Source organism: Thermobia domestica, chromosome 3, assembly GCF_964235325.1.
Source record: "Thermobia domestica chromosome 3, izTheDome1.hap1.1, whole genome shotgun sequence".
Lineage (NCBI taxonomy): Eukaryota > Metazoa > Arthropoda > Insecta > Zygentoma > Lepismatidae > Thermobia > Thermobia domestica.
In genome coordinates, this window is record NC_137456.1 from 122,911,334 (window position 1) to 122,934,993 (window position 23,660).

Genomic DNA, 23,660 nt, shown 5'->3' on the forward strand with positions numbered 1-23,660 from the left:
TAATTGACCTCATAGAAGAAGGTAAACTGGAAAAGTACCAAGTTGTTATTTATGCCGACATTAGTGGTGCTTTTGACAATCTATGGTGGCCCGCACTTTTTAAAGAACTCAAAAAACTAAAAATTAGTAAAGCTCTTTACAACATCATGCTGGATTATTGTACTGACAGAATGATTACATTAAAATCTCCAGGAAAAGATATAACAACAATAAGCACCAAAGGATGCCCACAGGGTTCAATATGCGGACCTACAATGTGGGACATTACTTTCCAACCATGTTTAAGAAAACCAAACAATCTAAAAGAAACATTAGGCGTAGTTGGATATGCGGACGATTTAGCAATTGTGATGACAGCATCCTCAAGAAGACAAATAGAGCAAACAGGAAATATAATATTAGAAAATCTAGAAAGATGGTGTATAGAAAATAAATTAACTCTATCGGTTAATAAAATGAAAATTACAGTTCTTGGCCAAATTCTACAGAGAGAACCCATAATCAAAATTAGGAACACTAAAATAGGAATTGTGAATGAATTCAAATATTTAGGTGTATGGCTAGACAAACGACTAAACTACGAAAAACATATAACTGAAACAACAGAGAAGATGAAAACAATAGCCAACAAACTCTTAACAGTCGCTATAAAAGATTTTAAAATTGACAGAAAAATTTTTAAATTGTATAACAAAGCTATTCTAATGGCTATTGCACAATATTATGCCGGAATCTGGGGTCATAGACTGTTTCTAAAGAGAAACTTAATTCAAAAATTAATAAGAGTGCAGCGATTAATGCTAATTAGAACCCATGGCATCATAAAAACTATCTCTGCAGAAACAATACAAGTTTTGGCCAATGAAGAACCCATACACCTTCAGATATTAAGAAGATGTATTAAGACGTGACTAAAGAATAATGAGAGAACGAAGATATTGGAAATTACGGGAGAATTGCCAAGCACCGAAGACGATATTAACAAACTGATTAAACGGAAGATGAATGGAGGGATTCGATAAAGGGACAAAGAACAAGAACCATTATCCCAAACTTAAAAATAAGAGAAGAAATGGGAACAATAAGCAGTGAATTAATAGAATACATCTCTGAACATGGACCGTATAAACCTCATCTGAGAAGACTTAATATAATTAATGACGATAAATGTACATGTAATGAAGTACAAACACCAGAACATGTCTTCTGGAATTGCAATAATTATATAACAAATAACAAAATAAGAGAAATAAGAGACCAATTAAAAAGGGATAATATACAAACTTTAATAAACGATAAAATGAAATTAGGAAAATTACAATTTGTTGCAAGACATGTATGAAGAAACTTGTGGAAGGAAAGAAACGATAAAAGAAGAAGAAATTAACAAGACCCACACCTTATATTGTAAATATAAAGAAATAAAGAATTAGAAGAAAATAAAACTAATCAAACAAAAAAACTAAGTTCTGACGACAACTCCAGAACTTAAACCTTCACGTTCCTTATTTGTGTTAGTGTATAGTGCCTTGTTTAGTGTTTTGCTAGTGGTGGCAGGATTTTAAAATATAACAAGTGTTTTAGAAGAAGAAAGAAAATAAAAAGACTTTACAAAGCTGGTGAGAGAAATTCAGACAGACCAAAACCTTTTTGATGTTGATTTCCAGAACTAACAACTAACGAAAAATTGGAAATCTGGAAGTCCGATTTCCTTTCAAAGAACTATCTTTTTAGTGTGAAAGACAGGTATGAATAACATCAAGAAATAAATTCATACAGGGGAGATAACTATTTAAAGAAAAAAAAGATCCTGGTAATACTTGTTTAAATTATTTACTAATTATTTCTTTTCTCTTTTCAGCTTAAAAGAACCCTTTTTCGGCCATAAAAGAAATGAATACATACCAGACAAATCCTGGATTGGGTAGCCACTTATAACAAACCTAAGTTTTGCACAGTTACTTAAACTTAATGTTATGACAATACCATTTCAAGATAATGAAAAGAAAAGAAATCAGGTTATAATAGCTTTAGCTTTCTTAACTACGGGATATATGATACGTTCATATTCAGAAAAAAATGAAGTTAATATCCACTACGGCTAACCCAACAGCATCAATTCACACGCGCAACGAATTTATCAGAAGATTTCAAATTCTTGTTTTGCAGCCAACCAAGATTGAAAGAAGGATTAGCATTGTTAAACTTAAATCGTAGATCGCTTTTTTTAAAAAATGTAGTAGTTAGAATTGTATAAGCTTAAGTTTATGAACAATGTTCGAAATCATAAAGTCAAATTTTCGTGACTATTTTATTCGTGCCAATCGTTAAACAATTACATCATCATAACAATTATCAGAAAAAAATGTGTTAAAATATTTGCTTACATCGCAGTATGTCAAAGACATTTATGGAATTCTGTTGTTACATTAATCTAGTATAAAACATTGTCTAGATTCTCAAATTTTAATATTTTCAATGATACATGTTCAATTCACGATCACTCAAGAACTAGTGGTCCATCCTCTATACTTATTCATTTATCAGAATATTATTATTATTATTACTAATTGGACGTTCATTACTTATAACCCTGTCATTCATTTAAATAAAGCGGCAACATAAGCCTGCGTTATTGCTACTACATTTTCATTACAACTTAAGGTAAGTAAGTAGCATATATTACTTTATTTTAGTTTATGCATCAGCACATAATACATCTACTATGAAGAAAAACTATTAATGATATGAAATATTTACAAATGATCAATGAAAAAAACTCTACGTCTACTTTTCTACGACAGGGTTTACAGATCTTTAAAAAAACTAGAACGTCATTATCGAAATTACTATCATTTTTAACTCCACATTGTCATTAATTCTCGAGAGCGATGGATACACATTATGAATTACATGTTGTTCAAGAACGACAAATTGAGTGACCATAATTAATTACATTTTATTCAAGAACGGCAAGTTGAGTGACATTCAGCTATATTCACTTCCGACGAGGCAAATATGTACTAACTTTCATACCGTACTAATGGCACATTTAAAGTAAATCCTTTACCCAAACACAAAGTATAGCACGAATAAATATTTAAACAAAATATCGAGATTCCAAAGACACGTCCAAAGTAAGGTTCATCGAATCTGCACATACCGAGTGTATACACGTATATCATGAGGCAGTATCAATAGAAAAAAGGCACATTAACTAAATTTTCCCTAACCTACCAAGACGAGATATATGTTACACGGCAATACGAAAAGGGCACATTAAGATTTAGAGACACGTTTAAAAAAAATGAAATATTCCCTAACCTACCCAACATAATGTATTACGAGGTAATATGAAAAAGCACACGTTCAAAATACAAGTTACTCGCATAGACAAAATTATTAAAGAAGGCACATTCAAAGTACAATTTCCCGAACCTATACAAATCACCTATAATACATTATGAAGTAATATTAAGGGCACGTTGACATGTAAAGACACTCTCAAAGTACAATTTTCCATAGCATTTACAGACAAAAAACTGTTATGAAGCAATATGGAAATCAAAACCCTAACCTAAGCAATCAAAATATATTCCGAAGTAATATATGAAGAGGCACATTGATAGCTACAGGTTCACTCAAAGTAAAATCTTGACCATAACATTCACAGATAAAGTATTTAGAGATGCGTTCAAAATAAAGTTTCCCTAACCTACACAAACAAAAATATTTCACAAGACAATACTAAAAGGCACATTGGGCTTTAGAGGCACGATCAAAGTAAATTTCCTATCCTAAACAATCAAACACATGGTATATTATAGGACACATGTTCAAAGTTAAATTTAACCCAACCTACAAAGACACGGTATATTATGGGACATAATTTAGGAGTACGCTTAAAGTAAAATACTACCTAACCTAAACAATCAAAATATCTTACAGGAGAACATTAAAGGCACATTAATATCAAAAGGTACGCTCAAAGTAAAAGTTCACCATAACATTTACCGACAATTTTCAAGTGCACGTATCAAACACATCGAATTTAGTAATTTGATCACATATGCTTATGACATATTTTATGAGTGGATAAACGTGATGAGTTATGAAGACGCGTAACGCCTTCTGGCTTAGCTACCAATATTAATCCTGAAGAACTCCATTCGGTAAATTGTTATACTGTTTATAATCGGAAAAAGGAAAACAAAGAGTAGATATTACCAGTTCAATAGAAGTTCCCACAGAAGATTATGTAAGCCCAATCTTCGAATCCACAGAGTAGGTTTCATCTACCTGCTTCCTTAAACACCGAAATTGATGTCCCCGGGATACCAGCTCAACTTTCTACGGTTGTAGGATGCTGGTCCTGTAAACCGACGCAATCAACTTCGACGGCTATACCTCCAGCTCCATCACTCTATATGACTAGTAATGGCGGAGATAATACTCGGTGGCCTTAGGCCTAAAATGTTAATAATGAAATTTTTCAGTCGGGCTCCTCGGTTCTTTCCTCCAAATAGTAACTTAAGTTGACCAAATTAACACTTTAGATAAGGTTTACGTTCGAATTGATATCTTTTGTTATGAAATTTCCAAATTTAGAGGAGCTCCGACCTAGGCCACCTTCTACATATACTAAAACATGGTGATTAACTGCGTCATTCCTCTCAATTTACCAGACCTTAATAAACGTGTTTTCAATATTAAATACTTGACTATAATTGAAATAGTTTTTATAGCCATTGTATAGCAGTACCGACACTTAGCCTCCTAAACAGCTAATTTATTTATTGAATTCAATTTTCTAATCCCGGAAAATTTATATATAATGAAAATTTTGACTCACCTACACAAGCCAGGGCCGTATTGACTTGTCACCCGGGCGACCTAGCAACTCTAAAGGTTAGTTAGTCGCCATCTTTATGCATAGCGATTCAAATGCCCTCTTGTGGGAATAGCCTGAATGATCGCCATGTCACTCGACAGAAGAATAACGTAAAGCAATGTAAAGCAATACAACGGAATACACTAGCAGACGTGTCTAGAATCGCAAGTTTCGGATCCAAGGAAAATATGTCCGTCAGGTAAAGTAAAATTGTAAATTAAATTTAAATATATATTAAGCTCGGTTTTCCTTAAGGACAGCATATAATAGGAGTGAAATTATTACGGACAAGTATCAATTATAGAGAACTCTTCAAAATTTTCTGAGTAAGATTTTTGGTGTGTGTTTGCATGTGTATCTCATCAAAATTCAATACATTTATTTCTTCTGTGCCATTTCTTTTACTAACAACGAATACAAGTTATCATTAGAACGAATATAAACCTACACATAACACTAATAATAATAAAACAATATAAGGGTACAGTATTACAATACGGGAACCAGTGGCGTGGCGTGACACTTCCACAATTGTTACCGGTTGTTGATATTACAAGTGTCTCTAGTTTTTCAATATCAGAAAATCTAGTACTTTTTTCTTTTAGCGTATCAATCATTTCAGACTATATGCATTGGCAACGATTTTTAGGGGGGGGGGAGTCAAATCCCACTTCATTTACCTTGATCTTTTTGAAAAGTGTGACTCTTCAGGTTCTTCAATTATTTACTAAATATAATCGAAACCGTCTCTCAATGATCTTAGATATTCTTCAAAGTCATCTTTTTTTCTGCAAAAACTTACATCATGAATTTCCTTCTCTAAGATATTGAACAAGATTTCTTATCTTAATCCTATAACATAAAACAGTTCAGGTAAAATATTGAAGTCAAAACTTTAAAGGGTTTGGTAGAATTTTGCTGCACTAACTTAGGTTTGAGAATCTCATTCGTCGATGTTTTTGTCATGGATTTAAAGAGTCCTAACAGTTCATCTTTAAAGCTATACAGCACATCATTTATCCTACTTCTATAGTTCCACCTTGTGTTTGAGGCTGTTGAAATACTTTTGTTGACTACACAGGCCGGTAACCAGCCCAAAAATGTAGGGGAGTCGGCTGAAGTTAGGGGGGTCCATCCAACCTTATTATAGTTTAGCACCATATTATAGTTCATTTCCAAGCCTACCGTGAAAATTTTAGACGGGGTAGCAAAAATCTACGGGGACCGGCACCCCTAAACCACTCTGGATACGGGCCTGTGACTACACAGTCCAAAGCATTTGTTCTTTTTGAAGACTTTGAGAATAAAGAAGCAAGTCACGACATAGTTTTAGAAAAACTTACACCCTTTTGTATAGTCAAGGGACTTTTCTAACACTAAATTAAGCCTATGGGCATGACAATGAAAAAATAGACTTTTGTACAAATAAATCTTTGTTTAACTAGAGGCTGCTGCTTCCTACCTCACCAACCATAACCGAAGCTCCATCGTATGTTTGAACAACAAGTTTACGTATTGAAAACGAGTCAGACTGTCAAACACAATTTGGGGCAGTCAAACTACGGTATGATGAAGACAATTGCACCGTTCACTTTCAACACATCAAACTGCATCAAAGTGCAAATTCAACTAGTAGGCTAGAGGCTAAAACTGGAAATTTGCTGAATCGAAAGTATTCTATACTGAATTAAAAACAAAATATTTCCAACTTAATTAGCATTAATCCTAAATAATAATAAATATTCGAATTAAAAGGAGCGCCGGGAAACATCTTCTCTCTAATTATCATACTATGAAACTGTATACTGTTAAGACAATGAAAGAACTTTACGAATATGGAAATTACAGCTAAGTTTCCATACTTGGATTAGGAAGCAAACGAAACAGTATAAACGAATCCACCGCCCGCTGGAGTCACTCCTTTCGCTCGTTTTCTATACTGCCTGTCGAATCACCAAAAATAACATAGAGATCGCCGTACGAATATTTTTCCAAATTCCGCCGCATGGGTGCAGCATTAAGCGAGGCTTGTTAGTATACATCTCATAGAGGAAAATATATTGTAGGGTTCAGTGTTTTCGCAAATTAAAATGTACTACTGTTATATGGTCTTTTCCAAGTTACGAAGAGGTATTTTAGAATACGTTTGGATATCGTTTCACGAAATACCATCGAGTATTCAACTGCAGAAAAATGGTTAATAAATAAAATATCAAGACATGATGATACGAAGGGAAATAACTGAATTCCTGCAGACAGATCTATTGTTTGTTGTCAACATTCTGTAAAAGAAGTTTTTTTTTTAAATATAAAATTCGGAAGCTGAAACAAGACTCTGTGCCCAATTAGCCCAGTAAATAAAGGATCGCGAGCTGAAATAATTTAGAAAAAGCTGAAAATTTCAGGATTTGTTTTTCATGTGATCTTAAATGAAATATCAAAAGTCCCCTAAAATCCCGTGTGCGCTTCCTCCCTAAAATGGCGACCAAAGATGGCGGCCGTCAGAAATGCGCATGTCTCCCGATTTAAGCTTGTAACTCTGAGGCTATTCAAGATATTCCAATTCTGTAAAAGCACTTTTGTTCTAGAAGCTCTGATCTACAACTTTTCTTAATACTTCTTTCTCGCAGAATTTGACACAAAGCCACGATTTTCACTTAAAGTATAAAGTTATACATTTTGAAAATCCTGTTCTTGGATTGGTTATAGAAAATCTCAAAAACCGTTAGGAATTCGTAAATATGGATTGAAATAGTTTAGATAGAACATTTAATTAGCTTTGTTTTAAAAAAAGAATCATCCAAATCGGAGTACAATTAGTCGAGAAATTCGACGTTTTTGATTAAAAGTAGTTGTATAAAAATTCATCGCTATTAGACCCGCAACTAAAGTTTCGAAATTCATGGTTGTGCTGGACTTATGGCATACACGCCTTGAATTCCAAACTGAAATGGCAAGACTGTCATAAAGCCTTTGACAGCCTTCATACCAAAATGGCGACCAAAGATGACATTTATTCGACATGTTTTCCAAATAAACCAATAGCTAAAGGATTATTATATTTTAATTCTGTAAAATCACTTTTACTATTAGAAATAAGATACCCCTACTGTAAATTTTACTAAGAGTAATGTAATTTTAAGTACATTGTAAACAGTGGCGGCTAATTATGCAACCGGTGGTGCACACGGCATAACTAAGTTTGGTTGTATATTCATAAGGATACCAAGTGACCAATTTGCATTGAGACTACTTGCACATATACAACTTACTTATAGTTATGTAGTGTGCCTCACTGTTTGTACATCAACAAGCTGCCATTGATTAGAAATTAAGCATTCATTTTACATATAATTTCATCTCAATTGTACAGTAAATAGTCAAAAAGGGAGTACAAAGCTTAAATATATATACATATATAATCCACCTACCTTCAAATTTCCTCTTTAATACACGAAAAGTTCCTGGTCTTCAGAGTCATCAGGAATTGGCATATTTGAACAAATATTTCCCTGACAATAGAAACAAAGTTTGGAACAAGCCAGTCCCGCCTTTCTACATTCACATTTGCTGTCACAGTCTTTCTGCGTTGTGATCTTACACTGGCAAGATACAAGGTTCAGCAGGTTATCAGGAGCAGCTGGTAAGTTTGTTGCCACTGGAAACAATTTGCCTTCTGTTAATTGCCATCCCCATTCTGTTGGATTCAAATCATTTCCCAACCATTGCTGTACTTGAAGGTAAACACGTAGACTGTGTTGAGAGGCAGCAGCACTTGTAGGAGGTAAATTTGCCAAATTGAATTTTGAGGATAGTTTTCTAGTCACTGTCCTGTTGTACAGCTTATATCGAAGTTCATCTAAAGAAATTTGATTGTGTTCTCCATACAACCGCGTAACAAATGTTTCTCCTATTTTAATCACTGTTTGGGGATCTAGATTGGGTTGGTTGAAGACTGTAGCCGCTTTCGATAGTGTTTGCTCCTTCTGAAGAATTTTGAAAGCAGTTTGCTTTCCTTTGTTGAAAAAAGCAGATGTCGTGTCACACCCTGTGATAGCATGAAAAAAAAGGAAACTGTCCTTCAGTGACCCTAGTTTCCTTTGGATGTTGCCAATGTGAAAGCATTTCTGTTCAATTTTGTTTGTTTTCGGCCTCATAAAGTACACTGTAGTATCTGGAAGTGTTCGAGCAATTAAGATGGCCAATAAGTCAGAGTCAGTTCCTACTACAGCAACAGAAGTATTTTGTTTACTTAGATTAATAGTTGTACTGACAATCAAAGCATCTGCATCTCCTTCAGCTTGATACACTGTGATGTTTGCAGAGTTAAAGTGAGTTTTGAGGAAATCAATTAAACGACTTTTATTTTCAGAGTTCCGTAAAAAAACTGCTTGCTCAGTAGTTACTTTCGTATTTTCATCAAATGCGATTGAAGCAGACATCTTTGGCATTGCTCTTCTCTGTCGTTCAACATTTTTGGTGTTATTGCCTGTTGCATAGCCATCAAAAACTACAGCACTACACGGTGAAAAGTGATTCTGTATATATCGTACGTATTTTTCAGAAATATCTGCATATGTGTTAATATCGGACCAAACAACTGCATGAAGTAGGAAACCACCGTCTACAACGTAACTCAACTCTGCTGGAGGTTCCACACAGGGTTCTAGAGATTCTACAATGTTCATAAGTACAGATTTTCTAGTTTTTCTAATTGAAATTTCATCAAACAATGAGGGAGGATAAGGTGCTAGTTCATATTTAAAAAAATCATGCATCTCTTCATGTGACTGCAATACCGCTGCAATTCGGCTGAATAACTGAAGTGGGTTGATGATAACAGCTTGCTTTCTAATATTAATTGTATTGCTTGTCGCAGATATTGGCACAACCTTCTCTTTTCTTTTTAGAACGACGTTACCAAAGGTTTTACCTATCATTTGAGATAGTGATTTTGACCCTATTTCTTTCGCCCTATCACAGTTAACTTTCCCACCAGCTACTAACCCAGTTGCAATGTTGACCAGGAGGTCTTTTTGGTTGGAGTGTTCAAACGGGTTGTGAAGACTAAGCCAATCAGAAAGCTTTCTGATGTCTTGACCATCTCTCTCCTGACGGGAAGGTCTAATTTCTACATGCTGTTCAGACATTGACGACCGTTTTCCACAGAAACTTTCTAAGGCTTCACTCACTTCCATTGTAATTGGAAAAGACAAAACCCAGCGAGCTAATGTAGAATCTGTGAGTCCTCGGCCATGGCTCAAGCCTCCGGAAACTTTCATTGCCCTCATCAAACTCTGTTCAATTACCATATCTGTTGCAGTTCCACTCCAAAAGCAATCTTTTCTTCGCACAACAAAGCATCTTTCAAGTTCTTCTGGCTTCAGTTTATTTCCCAATTCTTCCATCTGTTGCAGATAAAACTGTGCAGATTTCGCATAGTTCAAATGTCCTGCTGCGTGAAAGTATGGAATCATGCATTTCACAGTATAAATATGAAGGTCCCAGTCTCCAGTACGCTCCGCTCGAATATAAAACATTATTAATCTCACTTGTTCCAAATATTGAAGCCACAGTTCAGCTGTTCGACCATTATCTTTCAAATGTGCCTTTGACTCGGCTAGATAAGTCATTAGTATTTTAATGTCTGGATTATCCTTTAAGTCGTTTATGGTTTTTGTCCCTGTGATCAGCTCAGCGAAACTGAAACGTATATTCTCTTCAACGTCCCCAACTAAACTGCAGTCCTTCCAAATCTGTTGATAGAGTGCCACATAAGTCAAAAAGTGTGCTCTCAGTGCTCTTGCATATGCAGTTCCATTTAACATGTGTACCACAGTATTTTGCGCATACAACAAGCCCCAAAGTTCTTCAATTCCACTACCTGACATAATATATCCAACGACACCTAAATATGACATTAGAAGGTGAAATCCCCCCAGTTTGACAACTACTTTAGCTAAATCACTATCTGGTTCAGCAGATGTAATTATTCCCACTGCCTTCCAATACAGAGGCTGGTCAAAAGTGACAATACAATAATCCTGTCCCGCCTTCTTGCTTTCGTTACAAGCAAATAGAAGGGAAGTGTAAATTGTACTCAGATTTGATGGTTTCCAATTGAGAAAAGGAACTGCAGTTATGCTGCTCATTTCAAACTGCGGGTGGTCATAGTTAGTGATAGTGTGCATGAAACCATTCCAACCTGGCTTAGGAGAATCTTTTATGAGATGCATGAGAAGCCAGACATCATCTGTGAAAATAGCATGTCGGAGATTTTGTACCGACATGTTTTCTGCCGGTATCAAACTCTTTATTTCAATTTTTAAAAGTCCATTGTTTGTTGGTTTGTTATAAAATTTAATATCCCTTCTAGCAAGAGCAGCTACCATATCTGCTGAGGGCGGTGAAGAACGTTCTATACGTGAATCTTGTCTAATTATTTCAGGAGGTGTGCATATTTTAATCCCACCCATACTGTGGAAAGTACCGTGACCATCTAACGTTCTCGTGTTGATATCTGCGTTATCAAAAACAAACTGAATCAAATTTTGAGAATGATCGGGTTCGATTGGAATAGTAGAACACATTCTGGAGTATTCGTATCTTCTCACTTCGGCGTAGCTGGCTGATATTCCAAGACTATGCAGTATATCTATCAACTGACGAAATGCATAGTGACGCAAACAGTAAACTCCAATTGCTAGATGGATTGGTGATATAAAAGTACGAGGCCGACACATTGATATAATTGAATGGCAGATCATGAGACGTATCCGAGATAACATATTTGAATCACCTTTCTTACTTCTAGTTACATTTTCAACAAAAATTTTTAATGATTGTGGAATGAGATCGTCCTCGGGAGTAAACATATATTCTGTTGGTGGGTATGTTGTATTATCATATATTTTAGAATCTATATCCTCTCTGATTATTTTTGCTGCCATTGTAACAATACGAGCTCTTTCACTGTGCTCGTTTACTTCTCTCTTTCTGTACCAAGAATCATGAAGTAATCTTTTTGTTTCATTCTTGAAAGTGAGAACAGTTTCTCTCCCATAACCTAAGCATCCTTCTGTTATTACTAATCTCTCTTTGTATCTTTCTCTGAGAAGAGATTTTACTTGGTTTGATGTATATCCCTCGGAACCATCAAGGTAAGATGTCATTTGATCATACAACTGGGTCATTGAAAATTGACATTCATCTTCTTCATCAATAAACTGGCAAAGTTTGTCAAAAGCTTCTCGTTTCATCTCCTCTACTGGCCTACCCACACTCTGAGATGCAATGGGATTAAAAAAATCGCGGAAACAGTCTCTGTGATATTTAGCTTCGGCTGCAACCAAATCTACCACGCTGTTCACTCTAAGAAGTACTATTCTGCCCCATTCATCATTGCGTTTTTGTGCTTGTTCAATTAAAGTCTTTTTAATAGTGAGTGTAGTTACTTCGTGGACAGACCTGCGATATTTCTGATGCTTTTTAGTTTCGGTTTTAAAAGACGCTTCATTTGAACAAAATAAACAGTCCTTCCTAAAATCAAAAGGGGCTGTTGTAGTTCGTGGTGAAATTCTCGATGTGCTGGGGATGGCAATTTCATCTATAGAAGTTTTATTGATATCCTTTTTAATAGTAGACGGTCGAGTATAATTCTTACGGCACTCAACATGTACGCAAACACTGGCAACGTCTTTAAAATGTATATCTAACCCATCACCTCGATAAACACTAGCACTTACCAGAGCTGGCAACCCACGTGTAGTCACATTTACAGTTTTTCCGACACTTAATGGACACTTACAAATGATGCAGTTATCTAGTTCTTCCTCCTCCATTGTTATTAGATCACAACATAAAACACATGACACACGGACAAATACACACAAAAACACACACGAAAAGAAAAGTACAACACAGAATTTCTCCAAAATTGTCAGCAGCCTAATTAGCTGGAAAACATATCGCGAACCAACTTCCACGAACCAAACACAAATGTGTGACTTTTTCGAATGAAGGAATGGATTCTTTCTAGGTAGACACAATACGAATGCATTGTAGATGCTTCTATTTTTAGACATGATATCTGTTTCTTTTCTTCTGTTTGCTTCATCCCTCGACATAAGAAGGCAAGGGTTTTTCTGTTTACTTTCATGCCACTATGAGCCACAGTAGCTTAAAATTTATGACTGTTTAGAATGAAATAATATATAGGCTACTAGCCGTTATGCCAATAATGTTTCTCTCTCTCTCTCTCTCTCTCTCTCTCTCTATATATATATATATATATATATATATATATATATATATATATATATATATATAAAACTTTATTTCTCGCTACTAAAAAGAAAAAAAAGGTTAGGTTTAAAGGAACGCAGTATGAACAATTGAGCGAAGAAAAAGCAACTCTATCCAACTACTTTTGATCAAAAACGTCGAATTTCTCGACTAATTGTACTCCGATTTGGATGATTCTTTTTTTAAAACAAAGCTAATTAAATGTTCTATCTAAACTATTTCAATCCATATTTACGAATTCCTAACGGTTTTTGAGATTTTCTATAACCAATCCAAGAACAGGATTTTCAAAATGTATAACTTTATACTTTAAGTGAAAATCGTGGCTTTGTGTCAAATTCTGCGAGAAAGAAGTATTAAGAAAAGTTGTAGATCAGAGCTTCTAGAACAAAAGTGCTTTTACAGAATTGGAATATCTTGAATAGCCTCAGAGTTACAAGCTTAAATCGGGAGACATGCGCATTCCTGACGGCCGCCATCTTTGGTCGCCATTTTAGGCAGGAAGCGCACATGGGATTTTAGGGGACTTTTGATATTTCATTTAAGATCACATGAAAAACAAATCCTGAAATTTTCAGCTTTTTCTAAATTATTTCAGCTCGACACCCTTTTTGGTCCTTTATTTACTGGGCTAAATATGTTCTTAATAGACGACTAAAAGAACCACCTAGAAAGGCGAACTTCCACAATCTAAACTGTGTTACGTTCGTTGAGGCTATTATACCGGATTTCAAGAAATCGGTAGATTCATTGAGTAATATGAGCCATTATGTTTGCCAGTTCTGTGGAATGCACTTCGTAGAACTGTTATAGTGATCAAGAGTACAAATTGCTGTTATCAGAAAAAATAGTGAAAAAAATTGAGAAACCACTATTCACATATGGAGAAAGCATAAACGAAGCGTTTTCATTTTCTTGCAAATTCAAACTCATTCCCAGAAAGACAGTCGAAATTCTAAAAATGAGTATTGGGGAATTTCTACCGTTTCGTATTATTATTATTATTATTATTATTATTATTATTATTATTATTATTATTATTATTAATATTATTGATAATAACATTGAAATTTGGAGTGAGTGGAGCGCGTCGCTCGTCAGAAAATAGCTACAGGGTCGGTGTCAGATTTAATGTTTTTCCACCCATAGGCAAAAAAATATTTGCCGCCTCTCATGCCGATGTACAAAATTTTAACACAATATAATATTTATATATATTTTCAGAGTAACATCCCACGATTATACCCGTTAGGCTAAGGAAGACGGAAGATTAAGGCAAGTGAATGTTGATGGAAGAATTGGTGGAATGAAATGTGGAAGGAAACGAAAGCACCCTGAGAAAACCCACGGACACCATGTTGTTCATCACAAACTTACTTGGCCGGGGATTGAATCAGGGACCCCACGCATCAGAAGTAAGCGCTTTACCACTGAGCCACCCTGCCCCTATATATATTATTTTTGTTCAAATTTTAACGAATTTTCGTTTCCCATCTGCTGTAAAGAAAGTCAAACTTATACAAATTTACGTCTTTTAAAATAAAGTTATAGAGAATGATCAGTTTGTGTAAGAATAAAAGAAATTGTTTCGAATTTTTGGCCGTAAAATGTTAATATTCAAATACTAAAAAGTCACAGTATGATTGTGAAACAGTATAATATGGAAATTGTTGTCATTGTTCAAAGTCAGATGCGTAGGGTCTATAAGCGTTTGCCCTTAAAATAAACTGCCTTCCTCCTTATTTTGTACCGAGCGAAGGTATCTATTAACATAATCATACTGAACGCCATGGAGGGTGTTTACTGTCTTTAATCATTTTTCATCTTTTGCATTTTTTTCGTTTCACTTATTAAATTTTGGTCCAACGGGCGATCGTAAGATCGTTGTGCCCCTAGGCCCTAGTCTAGTTGTTCTAGTGTTAAATCCAGTCTTGCGGAGGATATATACATATCAGGTACAAAGTTTTGGGGGTTGGACTAGAAAAAGATATATTAGAATGCATCTTGTGGAGATGGATAGTAAATCCTGACTTCATTTTATAGTGTGTTCATTCAACGGCATTCTTCTGTTTCTGATATGATGAGTCGTTGCTCTTTTTTCAATAATAATAATAATAATAATAATAATAATAATAATAATAATAATAATAATAATAATAATAATAATAATAATAGCATGATGATGGTGGTGCTCAGTGATCTGCTTATGTTGGGCCTATCAACTGAGTAGATCGTAATTTAATTGGTTGGAGTTTGTTTCGTCTATTTTGGATTTATTACTTTGAGAAAATAAGGATGATACTTTGTGTATTTTCATTTAAATATTATTTATTTTTATATGTGAAGTATGTATGCAAATCACAAATTACATACCATTAGTGACTGATACAGCTAACAACGACTACATGTCTATTGCGCTCTTTTTTTGTGTTAACCTTTCTATTACTTCGTGATAATAGATATGTAGAATTTCTTCTTTTGTTAATTAAAAGTAAAATTCTTATTTAAAAAATATATACAACTTTGCCGTATGTAAGTAAATTATTGAAAAAGTGTACTATTTCCTACAAAAATTGGGGAAAAATATACTGAATTACTGTATAACTATATTGAAGTAGACGAGAACTAGCCTCGGCTGGTCCTGCCACCTAGCGGTCATTTTTTGTTTTTGTCATACGCTATGAATCGTTGTTTCGACAGGCAGTATAGAGAGCGAGCGAGAGGAGTGACTCCAGCGGGCGATGGTCGAATCGCACTGCCAGTTCGATCTTCTATAGCGAGAGGAGAGCGAGTAGAATAAACATGCTGATGATATTCTTGATTCTCCTTGTTTTGAGAGGGAACGTTCCTATTTTTTCCTGTTCCACTCAGCCGAACGGTAACATAAGGGTCATTCCGAACGTCCAAATACGAGCGCGCAGGATGCTTCTGGCTGGCAGGGTGAAAGGTACTTCTGGAGTGAATGACCGCTATCGGGGTTCGCGTTACCTCTGAAATCTACGGTATCAATAACAGTATATTCCTATTTGGTGCTGGCAGTGTAAATGCGGCATAGGCCATCCGAACTCTTAAAAAAAAAAGATAAAGAAAGAAGAGGAAAATATGTAAACTTCTTCCCATGTTGATGATGAAATTTAGAGACATATGAAAACAACGAAAATATGCACTACACGTCCCTGACGGGAACCAACTTCAACGAAATGAAAACAACCGGTAAACGGGTTGTTACAAGCTTACCTTTACATTTTATGTAAGGTGTTTCCTGCTCATATATATGTATGTATGTATGCGTGTGTGTGTGTGTGTGTGTATGTGTCTTTGTGTATTTTTCATTTTTTTAAAAAAAGGAAATAAAACAATAAGAAAAAAGAAAGAATAGGGCATGATTTAAATTTTGTTTTAGGTATCATGCCAATAAAAGGTAAGCCTCGCCTCACCCTAACTGAGGCCAATCATAAAAAGAGGAGAGAAAACATACGAAAAAAATTAAAAAGTAGTAGAGAGAGAATTACGAGTAAGAGGCAGTAGCGTCTGCCATTTAATAAGAGCATATGAAATGGCAAAGGCAGGGGAAAGTGGAGGCTTAAAAAAACGTCCTCCGTACTCGAAAAATCCTGTAAATAGAACGTCTTACTGCAAAACAGAAATGAAATAAGCTATTATTGTCCTAATCTACTTCCCTTTGACATTTTACTATTAGAAAAAGCTCTTAAATTTGTCAAGTTTACATACTATATATACAGGGTGGTCCATAAGCCTTAGTACAATGGATTATTTTGGGAACAAACATGATTGAAGCAACTGACTAGCGGAGGGCGGATTTGGATAAAGGAGCTACCGATTGATGCATGTATGCGTGGATCCAGGTTATTTTTTCAAATAGGAAGATAGGCATGTGACACATCAATTAACTCCATTTTTTTAGATGAATGCAGTCCCGCAAGCAGAAATGCGTTATCATGTCCCGTTCCAAAGTTATGACGCCCAAAATTTGACAGGTTTTCTTTAATTGCAGGTAGAGCGAGATGGCACTAACAAAGCAGGAAATAATTGAGCTCATCCTAATGTCTGAGGAAAGAAGCAGTTGTGTGATTACCTATGAAGTTGTTAAACAAGAGAAAGGAGAATAAGGAAATAAATAGGAAGGTTCTTCCTTGATGACTAGAAGTACTTCAACGCGCACCACCCAGAAATACCTGCAATAAGCCACAACACCGTTAGCTACCTCATTAGGAAATTCAGTGTAACTGGTAATGTTGCCGACAGGTCACGGTCAGGTCCCCCACGAACCGCAACAGGTGAAGAGACATCCACAATGGTGCTTGCTGCGAGAGTGAAAATTCCGAAGCGCAGCACAAGACAACTATCAGCGATAACAGGTGTACCACGTGCTTGCGTGATGAGGATACAAACAAGTGGCATCCCTTCAAGCTGCAACTTGTCCACAACCTTTCCGAGGATGATCCAGACCGGCGCATGGAATTCGTCAATTGGGATTTGTCACAATATGACCGAGATCCGCATTTCCCAGCCAGGGTTCTCTTCACAGACGAAGAAAACTTTTATTTGGATGAGGAAGTGAATCACCAGAACATGCGATATTGGTCGGATGCAAACCCACATACAAGCAATCCCTGCAAGAGTGTTACCTCTGTTCATATCATGATGTGGTGTGACATGGAACACGTCAATCATAATACCCTTATTGATTCCTGGTACCCTAAATGGTGTCCGGTATCTGGACATGCTAGAGGAATTGGTGTTTCCGTTGCTTCTCCGCCCGGATGCCAGCTTGCCGCGATATTTTTAGCAAGATGGTTCCCCACTGCACTATGCACTGCCTGTGCGGGAATGCTTGTATCTGCATTTTCCTGGACGTTGGATCGGTCGCCGAGGCCCTGGAGTGGAGAAGCCATCCCGGTCACCGGACCTCACTCCCTTGGATTTTTTTATGGGAACATTTAAAACATCTGGTGTATCAGGAGAAGATTCGGGATGTTGCACACTTACGGGGAGATATTTAAGACACCTGTGATAGCATCACCCCCGCTGTGTTGATATGGGTTTAATAGGACGGGATTAAAAGACTCCGGTTGTGTATTGCAATGGATGGGCAACATGTGGAGCACATCCTGTATGTGGGATTTTGGGGCATGATAACTTTGGAACGAGTCATGATAAAACATTTCTGCTTGCGGGACTGCATTTCCCTGCAAAAAGCAGTGTTAATTGATGTGTCAAATGCCTACCTTCCTTTTTGAAAAAATAACCTGGATCCAAGATGGCGGCCATCAAGGTGGCCGCATTCACCACGCATACATCAATCGGTAGCTCCTTTACCCAAGTCCGCCCTCTGCCACCCAGAATTGCTTTAATCATGGTTGTTTCCAAAATAATCTATTGTACTAAAACTTACGGACACCTTGTAGTAGAAAGCATGCAGTTTACACTAACCAGTCACTGCCTCGTTCTTGTTTTATTAATATCAATTCTTATTTTCTCTTATTAACCTCCACAGTCTGCCTGTTGTCTTGTTTACGTTCTTGTATGAAATGCTTTTTCGTCAAATGCTTTACCTGCCACCGAAACGCCCCTTGTCTGTCTTTGTTTTAATTTTGCACGACATCCCAATTTTTCATTAAAGATTCTTCAAAATGTTTAAGAACAGGTCTATCAAATGAACAAAAATGAACTGTGATCACTTGCAGCAAGTAAAAAAAAGCTTTAAACGACTATATCAATTTATTTCAAGACAGGAAACTACACAAAATTTATGTCAAGTCTACAAAATTACTGACAATAATTTATTGCATCTGCGTATCTAAGAATATGTTAAGCCAAATAAGTTAATTGAACAAAACGGCATTCTTCTAATTGCCAACTAGGTATTTTAATTTGCCAACTTGTTAAGAAATTTGTAACTTTGAGGGAGGCTTCACCTTAACGACGCCTCTTCTGTCTCGAAGTCCTTACCCCATTCAATGCAGTTTTCGCATCAATAACTATCTGCAACATTTACTTTTCCTCAGTCCACGCGTATGGTTATTACTGGTCTGTCGTAATATTTTGTACTTACTCTATATTTTTTTCACATGTATGTTCTTTCAACACAAATAAATCAGGCACTGTCCAGAATATATTTTTAATATAAAAGTATTTTTATATTTCTCAAGTTTTCAGGCCTTTTTTTTACGAGAGCCATTTTGTCGCGGGGCCCTTCTGACCCCGGCCTTTTTGACTTGGACCCTTTTGACCGGGACACTTTTGGCGCATTGCCGTTTTAACTGGGCCTTTCTGTCCTCACCCTTTTGTCCGAGCCCTTTTGACGTGACATCAGATTTTCATTGTGTTGATGCAACCAATTACGGAATGAGGCCCCATTATTTTCGTGATGTGTTGGTTTGTGTGTGTGTGAAAAACTGTGACGAAATGATTTTAAAAATGCAACACTGGTATTATATGTCATGATAAGATGTGCGAATCTCAAATTGAAACTCCATATTTTGCGTTGCGTGATCTAAAACTGATACTGAATGAGGTCGCACTTTGGAAGTAGTTTTCACTGTATGGAACACTCATGGATGAACGTGTAAGTTTTTGGCAATACTGGCTCGGGGTAAGCGTAATGGCGTTAGTTGTGTGATTATGTTTAGGGAAAGTGTGTTGTTAATAAACTAGAACAGTTTATGTGTGAAAACTGTGTATTAATTGTGAAATGTGACCTCAAGTGATGAGCCCGAAACTGTCAGCTATGAGCCGAATGAGGGAAAGAAGAATAGGAGAAGATTACCGAAGCTTATGTCGCCTTTGTTTAATGAAAACAAGCATGAAGCTTAACATTTTTCAAGAAGAAGGACTCCAGAGGGAGATATCCGGGAAAATATTAAATTGCTTATCCCTTATTGTGAGTAATATATAGCTTATGTTTAAAAATAAGTAATTTAGAGTAAGCCTTTATCCACTGGCGGAATATTTGTGCACGATACAGAGAAAGTATACTTTACGCTTACAAGTATATAGTTAAAAGTTTATGTAAAATCATTACAAGTACTCTAATTATATGATTATATGCAAAAAACAAATGCTTTTTGGGAAAATATTGAGATGAAGGGGACCAAGCTTAACCTAATGTCAACTGAAATTAGCAAAATTGTAACATCTTATCGATCTAGAATCAACTAAACATAAGCTTTTTTTTTTTTTTTTTTTTTGCAGTACCTAGTTTTTGCACATTTTCTCTGTCGCTGACGCGCCACCGTGCAAGCCGAGTCGGCGAGTACGGCAAGGTTCTAGATTATTGGTCCCCCTTCCCATTGAGCAGTAATAAAGACAGAAAACAACGTGCCCTGCGGGGCTCTAACCCGCCTTCACTCGCTCACGCTCGCTCGGCAATACTGTGTAAATTAAATGTATAAACTTTAGTATAGAAAGAAACCAACCCAGCTACTAACCTACATGGGGCACCAGTAATCTAGAACCTTCGCGGCGAGTACACTATTGACGAAAGGAATTTTCAAAATTTTACTTCAAATAGGCTATAAGCTTAATCCATACATCAACCCTTTTAAGATGGGTATTTGGGGTATTGTTTAGACTTCCAGTCAAGCAGCAACTGCATCGTCACTATTTATCCTAGGATCATGGTTCATACCTCATTCTCTTCAGAGTAAAAGAAGCTTTCAAGTGGTACAAATTACATGCCGATACTATATACCAGAAGAGGGAAAAGTGGGGAAAGGAGAAACTTCCAGGATTTCTTTTTCTCACACTTCGGGCCCATCTGGAACAGCCCTGTGTGAACATAGAGATCTGAAAAATCTGATAAATACTACTTGGTAGATTAAATGAGTGTACCAAATTTCAAGCGGCAAGTTTTTACTTTAGGCAAGGGAGTGACAATAACCAATTCATCTGAACCGGTTCCCACAGTTAGAGTTGCAGCTCCCAAGAACGAAAGACAGAAAACTACGTGCCCTGCGGGGCTCAAACTCGCCTTCACTCGCTAACGCTCGCTCGGCGATACTATTTGTTGACAGGTTATCACTGCCTCGCCCAAAGTAAAGAGTTATTTTTCAAGCTTCTATCTAATAGTAAGGGCGGGAAAATATTTATCAATAATCCCCACAATGCCCCAGATTACCCTAAAAGACCCTGATCTCAGATTTAAAAAATTGCTGAGACATCCACATTCATCCTAGAATCATGGTTCATGGTTCGTCCATCATTCTCTTCAAGATTGAACTGCCTTTCAAACGGTACCATTCACATGTTTCCATCGTGTATCTGAGGCGGAAAAATTGCGAAGAAAGGGATTTTTTTAAATAACTTTTTTTTAAACTTTCTGCCCCTCTGGACCCCCCTGTTTTAACCCAGAGATCTGAAAAAATCTGATAAATACTTCTCTGTGGATTGAATGTTTGTGCGAAATTTCAGTCTTCTAGGTGCAAAAGTAAGCTCGCCCCTTCCCCCAAATATACCCACAATACCCCAAATTCCCGTGTGAAGAAGGATCTTCGGTAAAAATTTCCTCAGACATCCCTTATTATCCTAGAATCGTAGTTCATTCATCATTCTCTTCAGAATAGAACTGCCTTTCAAACGGTACTATTCACATGTCTTCATTGTGTATATGAGGCGGGAGAATCTCGAGGAAAGGGATTTTGTTTGGTTAAAATATCCCTTTTTTAAACTTTCTGCCTCTCTGGACCCCCCTGTTTTAACAACGTGTTCTACAATGCCTCTAGACTTGAAAAAGAAAAATCGGACGAAAAAAAATTCAAATAGGAGAGTTATAACGTAAACTACGTAAAACACCCGTATGGTTGAAATTGTTCCAAAGATCTTAAAAGTTTTAATTTGTTCGGTAAGAATGCACTTTATGCCGAACATTCATAGGTACCAATTCACCTGAACCGATTCCTCGGAACAGTTCAAAGGTCGTTTCCAAAAAATGATCCCACCAATCGAAAAACAAATTCTGGAAAAATTTTGCAGACCTCCTAATAAGCAATCTAATCTAACTTCGCACCAGTAATGCACCTACAACACTGCATTTGGATAATTACATACACAGAAACAAAAAAGAGTTTCGTTAGAAACGAAACGAAATCATCTCTTACGATAATTACAAATGGACAAATCATACTTTAATTTAAACTAATGATAGGATGAGTTCGCCAATAGTCGACCGCTGAAAAAAAAATCTTACTTCTAAGCACTTATAAAGCGTGATGATTCCATAGTATTTGACAAAAGTGAATTATTTGTTTTATTTGGGTTCTTTTGTACCGTGTGTTAACTGCTCACTTTTAAAGTTTTGCAGTGATATAAAAATACATTTTACGAAAACTCATCAAAATTCATACTTGTCGACCATCATCGCTCAGTAGTCGACCGCGCGCAATTTCTATCGTTTCTATCTCGTAGAAGTAATTAATTGCCTTAGGTGATATTTCGAAATTGTATTATTCGCGAGATTTGAACTTGACAAAATGATTTTATAGATTTTATTTAATTTTCATTAAGGTTTACTCAAGAATCACGCTATTAGGATTTGATACATTGCTACTTTATTTGGAATAATGTATTTGAATATTAAATAGATATTCCACGTGAAACAAGACTTCTCTCCTGCGTTATATGCACACGTTATATCACTTATATTACGGTTTTACAAATCCTAAACAAAGTACGAGTCTAATAATTTAGAAAATCCGAAGTGTTCACTTTTCTCCTGTGTGAAATATGTTTCTCTCCTGTGTTACTTGAGCACATCGAGTTATCTTCTCATATATGATAAGATTTCTTTCCTTTGTTACTTCAGCACGTCGAGTTATCGTCTCATATATGATAAGGTTTCTCTCCCGTGTTAGGTTTCTGTTTTGATTTACTTGAGCACATTGAGTTATCTTTTCATGTAATAACAGTAAGTTCCTGATTGTTTATTCAAATCATTTATATGGTACAATCTGCGCACAGGAACAGCTTATCTGCAATTTCTTCCCATGCATAGCCAGATAAATTGATACACAGAAGATGGAACCATTTATCACATTGATCGCAACCCACTGGTTTATCCTCACTTTCCAAAGCAAAATCGTTTATCACTCCACACCCTGCGCATATGGTTCCATTGCCGTAATCAATTACACCTTCTTCATTGTGATGTTCTTCTACAACAGCAGTGGTCGTCTTCTTCGATCGTCTCTATGGATTTATCCAGTTTGTTGCTCTTTTTTGCTGTTCTTTCATCCCTTTTGCGTTTCTTTTCCTCCTCTAGTTTCTTCTGTTTTTCTTGCTTTGCAGTCAGTCCGCGGTGATATTCTTCTGAGCTAATTGCAAACGGTATCTTCTCTACCTTCTTCTTAGGCTTTTTGACTGGACTCTTAGGCCAGAACAGATGCTTTTTAAAAGTTGGCGTTATATATATTGATGTGATAGTTTTAGGTGTTGTTGCGATATTCTT

At 36.2% G+C, this 23,660-nt stretch overlaps 1 protein-coding gene across 10 annotated transcripts in view; it reads left to right on the plus strand.

Moving 5' to 3' along the window:
• Positions 1-19,616: 19,616 nt before the first annotated feature.
• Positions 19,617-23,660, plus strand: part of LOC145680694 (uncharacterized) — a 357,368-nt gene continuing 353,324 nt past the window's right edge. For 2 of the 10 annotated variants that reach the window (XM_081751605.1, XM_081751606.1), the window contains exon 1: positions 19,652-20,099. In XM_081751605.1, coding sequence (XP_081607731.1) covers positions 19,926-20,099 — 174 coding nt within the window. In that variant the 5' untranslated portion in view covers positions 19,652-19,925. Of the gene's footprint in view, positions 20,100-23,660 lie in introns of all 10 variants that reach the window. The other 8 variants (XM_081751597.1, XM_081751602.1, XM_081751603.1 and 5 more) reach the window with 8 other exon arrangements.